This window comes from Lipotes vexillifer, unplaced genomic scaffold (assembly GCF_000442215.2).
Source record: "Lipotes vexillifer unplaced genomic scaffold, Lipotes_vexillifer_v1.1 scaffold395, whole genome shotgun sequence".
In the NCBI taxonomy this organism is placed as follows: domain Eukaryota; kingdom Metazoa; phylum Chordata; class Mammalia; order Artiodactyla; family Lipotidae; genus Lipotes; species Lipotes vexillifer.
In genome coordinates, this window is record NW_006797390.1 from 6,036,275 (window position 1) to 6,049,190 (window position 12,916).

The following is a 12,916-nucleotide window of genomic DNA, read 5'->3' on the forward strand; positions in this document are numbered from 1 at the left end:
CTTGGAACCCTCCTCCCTCCCTCATCACCAGCCTCTCCCTTCCCCGTTCTTCAAGGTCACATTCTTGGGCAAGCCTTGCCTGACCCAGCTGGATGAAGGGCACACTGGGCTTACGTTACCACGGTGGCTGTCATGCCCCTGCATAACCGCCTCTGTCTCTTTTTACGCGTTTGTGTCCCCCACAAGACTGCAATCTCCATGAGGGCCGGGGTCTGCTTACTGCTCTATCCTCAGAGCGCATCACCACCCTTGCTAGGTCTGTGAGTACCGAATAAATGAACGACGGTAAGAAAGCCCCAGCGGGGGCGCGTTGTGACGCTTCAAGGTACCCAGAGGTGTTCGGTGACACCGCGGCTTTGGAACCTAAGGGCTGTTAGAAGAACCCGTCTTACCGTCAGTTCCTCTTGCCCTTCAGGTTCTTACCTCCCTCCACCAGGATGCAGGACTCATTAACACTGATTCCCTCTTTGCTTAGGACCAGAGCTGAAGGTGGGAAGACCTAGGGAGGGTGTAGTAAGTGCCTTTCAAATACTTCGAAGGTTGTCACACGGAAGGACTTATGTGTGGCCTTATAGATGGCTTTGGAGGCAGAAGAAAGGCTAGGCACTCAGAATCACTAGAAGGCAGAGTTTTAATCACAGGAAGGATTGGGGCTGCCCCACGACCGTACGCACACCCGCGGTCCAGCCCGGAGGAGTGCACGCACAACCCGAGCGGGGATTTATCGTGTGCCCAGTCAGACCAAGATCGTTCAGAGCCCAAGATCTATTTTAATGGCGGTGAAGAGTCTGTCTGTCTGTGTCCTTTGCAATGAACCAGCTTGATCAAATGTCAGTGGTTTGGAAACTCGAGTAGCCTTCGATGTGTGCATTTAGGAAATCGATGCAAACTCAAGGTCTAGTGGAGGGGAGGCAGCCTGAGGATTTGGAAGGGCTTGAAGGAGGATCACGAACATAGAGTCTGTGCCGCTCGGATCCTGGATCCCCAAACACGCCCAGCCTTCCTGGCCTCCAAGGCATACTGCGGTCCACAGGCAGAGTCCACCTGCTCCCAGCAACTTCCCTTCCAACGCCATCTAAACGAATTGTCAAAAGCTCGTCTCCGGGGTGTGCAGAGGATGGCAGCGTATGACTGACAGCACTGTCACCCCCGCTGCCACCCACGCCGACTCAGACAGGTGTCTCTCCTGTTCTTAAAGGCCTTCAGGCAAGGAGATTCCAGCAACTACCTTCTGCCTCCTAATCAGAAGCCTGTGAGACTCCCAGAGACTTCACTGGCTCGGCTCTGCCAGCCAGCGGGCCCAGAAGCCCACCTCCGAGGCCGGCTGTGCCCAAAAGACACCAGTCTTGGGTTGGGGGAGAGTGACATTCCCCTTTGGCATCAACGTCAAAAGGGTAAGAACTTCCCCAAACGCCTCATTTCCACGATGGGTCCGCGGACTCATTGCTAAAGCAGTTTCCTCAATGCAGGCTCTCCATCACGGTGTCCAGAAGTTGACGACAACTCAGATGTTTTGACTCTAGTCCTAGAGATCTGAATTCAGTAACTCTGGGCTGTGAGATGGGGGCAGGCTTGCCAAGACGTAAAAGTCTCCCCCCAGGTGTTGTAGATACACAGCCAGTTGCTGTGCGGACTCAGTCATTTACGTCTAATACGTCTCTTGGGTGGGTATCTGTGGAAGGGACATTTAATTAGGCAACAGTAGGCCCAGTGTCCAGTCTCCACTTCACCATGCATTTGCACTGTGACCCTGGGGCTCATTTCCTAAACCTGCAGAAAGTTCATCTCCCAAGGGACTGTGAGGATAGGGGATGGGAAGGGGAAAGGATGCACTGAGCACGACCAGCCTCCTGCTGTGCCCAGGACCGTTTTCCTGGTGTAATTATCTGTAGCTCTCCCTTTCACTCTCAAAGTGTCCTCATTTGGAAGATGAATTATATGGTCCCCTTATCTGTAACATAGCAGGCCCAGGTTAGGGTATTGCTAAGCCATTGCATTAGGTGGTTATTTAATCATTGTGGAAAGTGGTATATCATTTCATTTATCCATCAACCATGGCCCTGGCCTGTAAAGCAGTGCTGCCTCATTGTCGTGGTCTGGAATATTCTAGGGATCCTCCAGAAAGTTGCTGTGCACAAGGGTGAGCGTTCAGTATCACTGTGGACCACGACATCCAGAGTTCTGGTCAGTGGACAAGCCTTTCCCTCCCTCTCCGCCCCAACTACAACCTTCCAGATAGTGTAAGTGGCTTTCAGCCTTCCTCGTACCATCATTCACGCATTCATTCATTCACTCATGCATGCATTCACTCATTCAGGCATTCATTCATTCACTCATGCATGCATTCACTCATTCGGGCATTCATTCATTCACTCATTCATGCATTCACTCACGCGTGCATTCACTCATTCGGGCATTCATTCATTCACTCATTCACGCATTCACTCACGCGTGCATTCACTCATTCAGGCATTCATTCAATCATTCATTCATTCAGCAGACATCCACTCAGGATGCCTGCCATGTGCCTGATGTGATCCTAAATGTGGGGAACAGCAGCCGGTACAGCCTCGCCCCCTGAGATCCTGCAGCCTAAGTGAGAAGACACTCAGGTAGCTGGCCATAAAGTCCGGTGGGAGTTGTGACCGAGGATGGAGGTGGGGTGCACAGGGGGCTGCAGGAACAAATGGCTGGGGCCTCTCACAGGAAGATTTTTCCTGGTGCTTCTGGAGAGGAAGTGGAATCCTGCTTCCTCTTTCTCTTCCCAATGGCTAAGTGGCTGGTAGTTCTTTCTGGAATTTAATACTTTTCCTAGCTGTAAATTTGTAACTCTGTTCCCCGGGGGGTTCACGGGCTTTTTGGAGAATTAAAGACTATGCATGAGGAAGCTTCTCTGACCTGAGAAAATGGCTCAGTGTCACAGGGTGGCAAAGCTGGCAAGGGGCTGCCAGGCAGTCGAGGTCCAAGCACGTCATTTCACTCATAATGAGCCCAAGGCCCAGAAAGGAGCTCACTTAAGAGCACCTCCGCGGCCTGAAGGGCTTCCTGGAAAAACTAGGACTTAGCACAGGCCTGCTTGTACTCTGGGTACTGCCCTTCCAGCAGTAGCCCCAGGGGGCCCAGTTCCCGTTTCCTACCCCGCCCTCCGAGGCTGTGTCCAAGGGGCGGGGCAGCTGTGCCGGCACAGCCTGGAACCCTGGGTGCTTGTGCCCGTTTGCAGCGGCTTCTGCCCGGAGCCGCAGCAGGCAGACACCGGCACCATTCACGGGGGCTGTTTGCAAGCTGCACGATCCGTGACGTGCTTTCGCGTGGGTCTCCCGGAGCAGCTGCAAGCCCTGGGGGCCGATGGGGAGGGGCTGCTTACAGCAGGCTGCACTTCGTCTGAAGTGAGACCAAGCCATACCTTGTTCAGGCCTTACACATACGCGTGATAAAACTTTTTAAAAATAGCAGGGGATGAGGAACTGAACATTCAGGATTATGTTCATTTAGAGGCAATGTGGAGGGAGGGGATAAGACGGGACCATCCAGGTAGCCGCAAAGGTATTGGTAGTATTTAAGTCCTTGAGTTAGATGGTGAGCTCACAGGGATTTATTATGTGACTCTGAATTATTTTACTTGCATTTATTAATTATAAGCATAATCATATTATATTTATTCGTAATGTATTTCTGGTTAATATTTACATTCTAATTAGCAATAGTTTATCTCTTGATATTAACTAATGTATTTACATTCTAATAATAATTAGAATTACCTTCTAGTTAATAATGCATTCTAGTTACTGTTACGTTCTAATTAATAACACTTTATTTACAATCTATGACTGAGTTAGGTGGCGAGTTCACAGGTGTCCCTTGTATTAATTAAAAAATAAGCAAAAAGTGAACTGTGCGTGATCCAATGATGGTAGTATGTCATGAACCACGAATTAGGATTAATCTAATTCTGTGCATCTGAGGTCCTTAAAAACAAAGGAGAAATACTCTTTCCTTGCTGGTCAGAGTGCAGAGGGTCTGAGTAAAGCCCACTGCCAAAGCCATGCCAGCTGGAAGATGGCCAAGATGGTAAAGACGTCTGCTACATGCTGTCATGCCAAAACCACGCTGTCATCCACCGGAAACAGATCATCTCAGGGCAAGAAAAACGCAGCCTGGAGCTACGGGGCTGGAGCCCAGGCTTTAGAGACACAGAACTCTTTCCAGAGTACCCTTGCTCCCTGACTTTCCCATCACCTGCGGCAGGGCGGGCCCTGGGGGAGGCATCACCCAGGGATGGAGGAAGTAGGCCCAGCCACCGTGGCTCCATCCCTGGCCTCCAGTCACAGGCACCGTCCTCGATCGGGCCCTTCCTCAGCCCTCACTGCCCCAACCCTCACCACTGCAAGGCTGAGTCTCACCCATCCTTCAAGGTCCAGGTAAAATATCCCTTCCTCCTGCTGGCTGTTCCCGCGCACCCACCGAGAAGATGAGCTCGTCTGCTGCTCCCGTAGGGAGGGTAGCAGCTGACAGTGACCCGGATCGGGGCTCTCTGGTCTTCCCCAGGATGAGGCGGCACCAGCGCTGGCCTGGCTGATGGAGACCAGAAGACCCTAGTCTTAATGGTCAGGAGACACCAACTCTGGAAGAAGCCCTTCTGTGAGGGATTAGGTGAAGTCTCTTGTCCGTTCTCTCCCACGAGAAAATTCCAGGCTCAGGTGCCTTCACTAAGGGATCCCAGCAAGCATTTAAAAAAGAAATGATCACTGATCCTTCAAAAACTCTTCCAGCAGTTAAAGGAGGAGGAAACACTCCCCCAACTTATCCTATGAGATCAGAATTACTCTGCTGGCAAAGTCAGAGAGAGAGAGATCACAAGAAAACAGATCTACAGACCCAGTGTCATTCATCCGTATAGATGTAAAATACATCAACAAGGTGTCAGAAAACTGGGCAACACAGACAAAGGATTAAACAACATGATCAAGTGGGATCGCTGTCACCACGTGAAAGAGGACCACTGGCACCATGGCTTCAGGAAGTGAATAATCGTATCTTCAAATTCTGGTAGAACTCACCTATCCCTGCCACGTGCACGTTCACTCAGCCCCGGCGACAAGCTCCCAATTCCCAGGAAGACCTCCCATGAGTGGTCAGGATGAACACATGCTCAGGGCAGGAATCCTAGCTTCATAAACGCATTGAACAGAGATTTGTTTAGAAATCTCGGAGCCACACCCCGCTGGGAGGAGCTAGACAGGCAGAGATTAATGAGATGTGAGCCCAGTGGTGGGGAGACCCAGGTCTGCAGAAGACGATGGAAATGTTCAGTGAATAATGGCACAGCCTACATTGGAATCCTGGGTAGTTGTTTAAAAAAAAGAGATTGGATATATCTCCGTGCGGCTATGGTGGCATCTCCAAGACACATGGTTAAATAAAGACAGGGAGCAGAGGGCAGTGCGTGTGGTGCGAGCCGACCTGTGTTTTCAAGAAAAGTGTAGCTGGATGTCGTACTCCTGTCACGGAAGATGCCACCAGCGGAGGCAGCTGGGTCTACGGTTCACAGAAATCCACGTACTATTTTTGCAACTCCTTGTGAGTCTATTATTATTTCAAATAAAAAGAAAAGAAAGTGTATATAGGCATGTAGTTGCTTGTGCACCACTGAAATTTTTTGGAAGGCTACGAAATAAATCGTGAACAAGTGTGCCTCTCAGGCATGGGATTGGGATGGATGGGGGAGAGGTCTTTTTCCTTAACTTTTTGTGCCCCTTTTTATACCCTTTTGTTATCTTTTTGTTAGACTGCACCCGTATCACTTTAAGCATGGCCATGACAGACATAAGCACAGGATGTTAGGGAGCCCCGAGAAGGAGGCCTAACCTTGACCCTAGAGGGGAGGAGGGGATCATAATACCTGAGCTGAGAGATGCAGCCTGAGCCGGAGGTGGCCAGGTGAGGAGAGGGCTGGGGGAGTTGCCGTAGGCTGAATGGTCTCCCCCCCCAGAATTCATGTGCTGGAGCCCTGCCCCCCAGGATCTCTGAATATGAACGTATTCAGAGAGAATGCCTTGAGTTAGAACCAGGCCCTTAGTGTGGGCCCTCATCCAATCTGGCTGGTGCCCTTGTAGAGCAAGGAGATTAGGACACTCACAGAGACACCAGGGATGAGCACAGAGGAAACACCATGTGAAGACACGGCGAGAAGGCGGCCGTTGGCAAGCCAAGGAGAGAGGCCTCAGGAGAAAACTCCAGAGGCCTCCAGAACCATGAGGAATACTTGGTTACAGTGGCCCCAGCAGACAAATACAGCAGGGAAGGAGACAAATCTGACAGAAGGCCCTCCTGCCCTGTGGATGGACGGCGGGTTGGGGCATGCAGAGGCCACGGCCGAGGGACTGAAGATGCCTGGGCGCAGAGAGCTGCAGGGCCGGCGTGTGCTGGGCTGCGTGTGCGGCAGCAAAGGGCTGGGGTGGACGGCACAGCGCGAAGGATGCTGAGAGATGAGGCTGGGGAAGTGGGATGGGGCCGGTCAGGGGACCAACCCCCTGCCATTTACCAGGCTAAGCAATCTGGGCTTATCTGCTACAGGCAATGAGGCACTTCTGAAGGAGTTTGGAGCACGTCAGGGACTTAATGAGGATGGACAGAAGCTGGGAAGACAGGAAGGAGACGTAGAGCCAGGTTGCAGCCTAGGGAAGCAGACGCTGAATCTGTCATGAGGCGTCCCTGTATCCTCCACCCACACAGAGGGGGCTCAGGAAACACTAAATGAACAAACGTGCATTTGAAAGGTGGCCTCCACGCCTGCCTCTCCCCACCCGACAGTTGCTCTCAGCTCTGGCCACACCAGCCACAAGTTTTTTAACCTTCTCCTCGGGCAGCCAAAACCGTGGGGACGTGCGATTCCTCCACGGCCGGAGAGGCTTAGGAGGTGCTAAGTGAGGGCCCCTGGCTGATGCCTCCGGCCCTTGCCCCACATCCAGGCCGGGGAGGTCACTTCCCACAGAGCCTTGGCACGAGGCCAGGAGGGTCTGGAAGGCCAGCAGAAGGCTCACCTGTGGAAAACCCCATTTTTTTGTGGCACTTGGTAAATTCGATATTGAAATAGGTGACCAGGGCGTGGACGTAGTCGTTGCGCTGTATCTGCAGGCAGAAGGCGGATGTGAAGGACAGCTCCTCCGTCTTCACCGTGTAGACGTCCACCTCCTGCAGCCCAGAGAAGAGAGAATGCGGACCCTTAGTGCCTCCACCGGGTCTGGGCCGTCCTCAGCTTCATTCCCCAGGGAGACTATGGATGGCAGACTCCCCAGGGTGTCATGGCTCTCGGGGGGGACTTCCCAGGCCCACCCACACCCCTCCCCATGACCTCCTCCATCCTTTCTAGGGTGGAGTCTGCTAAGGCGATGCTGCAAGCAGATTTGAGTCAGAGCCTGAGGACAACAGAATCAGGAAGGTAAATCTTCTGGGGATGAGTGCTGATGCGGGGGAGGGGAGGGGAAGAGGCTGAGTTAGAGCATCCGCAAACCCAGCCCAGACATCCTCAGAGCAGAGTCCCCCTCAGCATCACTAGTGCATCCAGCTGTTCTCAGGCTGTGGTCCCTGGAGGAGCACATTAGCATCACCCGGGGGCAAATTCCAAGGGGTGGGGTGGGGAGGGGAGGGCATCCCAGACCTACTGAATCAAAGCAGCTGTGTGGGCCCTGTCAAGCCCTCCCAGATTCCGGCAGACCTGACTACTCCTTTCCCAGCAATACGAGGTATGGAGTATTATTTCAGGAGTGAGGACCGAGGCCGCACAGTCACGGACTGAGCCTGGGGAAGTCAGCCGACCATTTACCACAAGCCCGGACAGTTAAAAAAAAAGAAAGGGGGAAGTAAGAGGTGAGAATTTTTCAGTTCTAGCTAATAGGAATGGACAACACAAGGGACTCATCATTCTAACAGTTTCAGCTGGGAAGTGGCTGCACATCAGTCTTGCGTGGGAGCGGGAGTAATGAACAATGGTTTGCAATATGGAGTTCTTTCTGCGTGAAAGAGGCTGACCTGTCGTTGGCCGGCTCCAGCGAGACACAGCAGACCTCCCAAGGCCCAGGAGGCATCCAGACCGCCTTCACTGAGGTCTAAGGAAGAACCTCCCACTGCAGGGCTGTATGGCAGAGACCTCTGTCCTGAAAGCTCTGAACGGGCCAGACAGACACCTGTGTGCCTGGAACGGTTCCCACGGGCGCCCCTGAGACCCGGATGATGGAAGATGTTGGGAATGACTAGGAGAGAGGGGTCTCCGGGTGGGGAAACAAGAGCAGCGAAGAGACAGAGACTTTTATCTCTACACGTTTCTAGGATGAATAAAGGAAAAACTGATGCAAAGCATCCTGGGGACTTCAAAGCCAAGTCCTGTCTCCACAGGAGGGCAGTGGACAGAGGCGCAGGTGAGGTCGAGGCAGCCAGCCAGCCCAGAGCCTTGTTACGGTGCGGGCTGGCAGCTGTGACCTCCTCTGACCTGTCGGTTGGGAAGACGGTGGGACTGCAGGTGCAGGGGACCGTGGGAGCCCTCGATGTCGGTGACATCACTTCAGATGCAAGCTCAAGGACGGGGAGCAGGGCTAAAGGTCCCTGTGAGCCCGGGTCAGGCGTGCAGAATTCGATGGGGTTAGAAAGCCAGTCCCCTTTTACCCCGAGAATGCAAGAGCCCTGGGGAGCATCCCCAGGTAGTGGCTGCCGTGGGCTCCTGCACTCCCCCTGGGAGGATGCACTCGCTGCCTACCAGGCAGCCAATCCTTCCCCGATGTCTCCAGCCAGTAGGTCCTGCTTCAAAACTAGCGAGCAGGGCCCACACCAGCCTCTGTAACTTCCACCCACGGAACAAGCCAACGCCCGCTCGTGCTCACGTGGGTCCCATAAACCTTTTCTGCTCCAGTATAAACTGCCTCTCCTGAGTCATGATTTCTGACGCCCTCACGCTCCCGATTTGGGACCCACTTCTAGCAGCCTCTGACCTCGAAGCGCACTCTGCCGGCGCCAAGCCCCTCCCCACAGCATCCCTCTCACAATCCTTATTTCTGGAACCCGAGTGCAGGGGGGAGGGTCCTTCATTACATGTCACCCTGTTAGTCTGGGCCATTGCCCCCACTGGGGAAATCTTTTTAGCCCCAGTACCTGTCAGTTTATGACGTTTGCCATCCCTCTCGGCCACGTGTCTGCAGGTCCCTCCAGCCCAAAAACTCTTAGAGCAGCCGTGCTTAACTGTGATTTTGTTAAGGGCTTTGGCAGAGTCCACTGGGCCGGGCTCACGCCATCTACATTCACTGACGTTTCCTCTCCGTCTCCATTGGGGCCGGCCCGCCAGGCTCCAGGCTCCTTCCAAGGTCCCTGTCCCTTTCTCTCGGGCGCCCTCTGCCACGGGCCTCGCCTGGTCTTTCCACCCTGCTTCTGGCTCATCTCAGGGGTCTCACCACCTCCGCCCCTGTCCCCACCATTAGACTGGAGCCCTGTAGACGCGGGGTCTGGACGCTATGGTCTGTGCGCCCCCAGTGAGCGATGTAACCCCTGACCCGCCCCACCCTTCTCCTAAAACTGTCTCCCTGCCTGAGGACTCTCCTTTCCATCCCCTCCCCAGGCCTCTCCTTCAGACCAACCACCTAATCTCTCTGAGATGCATTCACACTATGCCGCTCCCTGGATCTAAAGCCTTCCACGACTTTCTATGGTTTACCTAAAAGTATCCAAGCCTCTTGGCCTGGACTCAGAGAGGGGCCTGGGAAGTATACCCCGTGACTCATCTGGACCTGGTTCCCTTCTCCTGTGTCCTCGCCTCACTTCAGCACTCTCAGCCTGCACGAGAGCAGTGATGCGCCTGCACGCGCGCACACACGCACACAGAGACACCCCATCTATCAGGGATTCCGTCTCTATAGGGTCTCAGATGTCCATCAACCAATGTCAGCCACCAATGCCCTGACAGCGTTCTCTAGGTCCTATGGGCATTTGCATCTTAATAGGGCCCTCTGAAGGAACAAAACCCGTCCAGACTGAAAGTATGATCTGCGTTAGAATGGGCGCGAGGGAGGCGACTGCTGGTCTCTGGAGTGGGGAAAGGCAGTCTGTGTGGATGAGTCAGCTGTGACTGGGCCTCAGAGACACAAAGGCCTCTGGTCAGGGCCCTCCCTCCTCTCAGGCCCAAAGCGTCCAGGGGCCGACGCATTATGCTGGCCCCCAGAGCCCTGATCCCTTTGCCAGAAGGCTTTCTCTTTCAGCAGCCACCGCAGCATCTCTGAGACCCCAGCGAGACCCCTGGCTCGGCCTCAGGCCGCCCCACCAGGCGCAGGGCTCCGCAGGCATCGGTGACTCAGAGGGGCCCCAGCCGATGCTGTCCCCATCACTACATCATGTTACAAATGGACGCCTCAGATCAGAAGTCTGGTCAAAACAGAGTCTTAATTATAATAAAGTGTCACAAGCCGCAACGTTAATAGCGATGAAAATAGCAATTAAGTGTGTGAAGACGGGCAGGTGTTTTCCCAGGGAAGATGGTGCTGAGCACATTAGCGAGAGCTGACGGATGGCTCGCCTGGTGGCAGAAGCAAACACAGCCGTCCTTGCCCTCCTCAGAGCTCAGGAAGAAAGGTGACACGCATAGAGGGCCCAGAGCTCCAGCCCCGCCATACCCACAGTCCCAGGCTGCACTCAGGTGTAACCAAGGAGAGACCCTTGCCTGTTCCTGGCTGGAGGGGGAGAGTGGGGGGGGGGGCACAGAGCAGGCCAGTCTGGGACCAGCCTTGGACATGCACAAGTGCCGTGGCCACACCTACAGGGCAGGGGCCGAGAGCGACCCAGGGCCCAAGCACAATGAAGGAATCTTATCCCCACGCCACCATGGGCAGACGCCTATCGGTTCCATACACCTGCCACGCGTCATTTTGGCAAATTCAGTTGCACCAGGTGATTTCTGCTCATACTACAATATTGGCAGCAATGCTTTGCACTATGGGTGAGTTACTTGGGGTGTACTTTGCTGGATCTTGTTTGGGATGCCAGAGAGAGAGGCTTCGGGGACAGAGGGGCTGGTGGGGAGAAATAAGAGGACGTTTGCTTCTCATCAACCCTGCCTGGACTCAGAAAGGGCCGGGTTAAGAAGCAGCAAAACCCTTCGGTGCGAGGCCACGGCTTAGACTTGGAGCCAGAATCCTCAGGCAGGATGTTCCAAAAGGGAGGCGGTGTCTATCTGATGGGATCTGTACGAGGTACATCTAGTTTTATTTGTCCTCTGAGGTCCCTTTGAAATACCATGGTGACAAGGCTTGCGTTTCTTCTCGGGAAGACTGTGACCAGGGACAAGAGACCGTTCTCACCTGGACAAAGCAGCCGTTTGCATCAGTCCTGCAGAAACCTCCCCTCACCCCCGGGCTCTTCCCCGTGGCGTCCACCCAGAGTTCCCGAAAAAGCAGTGAGGTGCACAGGACCAGGGCGGGAGGGTGTGCTTCAGCAAGATGAGGGCTGGGAGGGCTGATGACAGCGGACACAGTGAACCCAGATTCTTCGATTAAAACATTAACTTGAAGCCTATGAGACGGATGTCTTTCTAGACTTTAAAAAAAGCAGTGAAATATGAAAGAGTCTTCCATCGTTAGACAGGATAGATTCGCATATGTAAATGTAGATTCGCATATGTAAATGCAGATACTTAGAAAAAGGGTTGGAAAGATCAGCTCATCCTGTGGACAGCGGTTACCTCTAGGAGGAGTGTGGGGCTGGGAGGGAGGGGAGGTCTTGGGGGGCTTTTATCTGTACCCTAGCAAATTTGGCACGTCTGGATATTTAGTGATAAGAATGCACTGGGTTAAGGACTGGTGTGCCGAGGATACTGGCGAGCTGTTCTCCGGCTGCGCTGAAGAAAGCCTTGGAGGACAAGATGTGAAGGCCCGTACCAACAAGGGCACTCAGGATGAGGGAGCTCCGTGCGGCCGGGTCAGATGTGTGCTTAGAGGTGCGGGCGTGAGGCTGCTCACACAGCAGACTGAGGTGTGGGATTTCTTGCCTAAGAGGCCAGCGCCCTCGGAATGGAGGGGCTTCCCCCCACCTGAGCATCCAGGGTGCCCTCCCTCGGGTACTCCTCCAAACCCACCCGACACCCTTCCCCCCTCACAGCACCAAGGGACATGCACCGCCCACCCCCCAACTGTGCCACGTGGAGTCCAGTGGCGCTCTCTCCCCAGCTCTGCTTAGTGACAGTGCCGGCTTTGACGGGTCACCACGAGCTGCCAGAGGCTCTGGCCAGGGTGGCCTTGCCTCACAGTTTGGGGCCCCGCAGGAGCTGGCGTGGCCTCTACTCTAGGCCCAAGCGTCCAGGTGGCACAGCCAGGTTCCCGCACACCCAGACCCGAGCAAGCCGCATCTGCAGACCTTTATTAAACAGGCATTGGTCACCACTTGCTTTGGGTCCACGATGTCTACCAGGGGCTCCTTCATGGCAACGTCCCGGATGCAGGTCATGTCAAAGCCATAGACGTTCTCCCACCCTGTGGGAAGAGAGCGAGAGCTGGCAGCAGGACCCCCAGAAGTCTCCCGACCCTCCTGAGTCCCAGAGGGTGGGGGGCAGCTTGTGTCCCCCTGCCTGAGGACAGGAGAGTTGCTTGCCTGGTGGAGAGCTCTGCAATGTGCCAGACGCTCATTCACACCGTCTCATCTGTACAGGTCCCGCTTTAGGGTTAGGAAAAGTAAAGTTCAGAGAGGCTGAGAAACTTCTCCAAGGTCACACAGCAGACTCCCACAGGGTCAGGACTAGAGCCCACATTCCTGATTCTTCTGTACCTGCTCTTCTGCCCCCTCTCTGAGCCTCAGAGTCTCCTACGAACTCTCTCCTCTGCCGTCCACATTTCTACCCCAGAGCCTTTGTTCCAGTCGTTCTCCACACCTACAAGGCCCATCTCTTTCC

The 12,916-nt window shown here is 54.2% G+C and overlaps 1 protein-coding gene across 1 annotated transcript in view; it reads right to left on the bottom strand.

The window, feature by feature from the left end:
- PRMT8 (protein arginine methyltransferase 8) overlaps positions 1-12,916 on the bottom strand; it is an 81,832-nt gene that overhangs the window by 2,020 nt on the left and 66,896 nt on the right. The window contains exons 8-9 of the mRNA XM_007469450.1: positions 12,385-12,500; positions 7,041-7,191 (exon numbers count right to left, since the gene is read on the bottom strand). Of these exons, the coding sequence (XP_007469512.1) occupies positions 7,041-7,191; positions 12,385-12,500 (267 nt within the window). The remainder of the gene's footprint in view (positions 1-7,040; positions 7,192-12,384; positions 12,501-12,916) is intronic.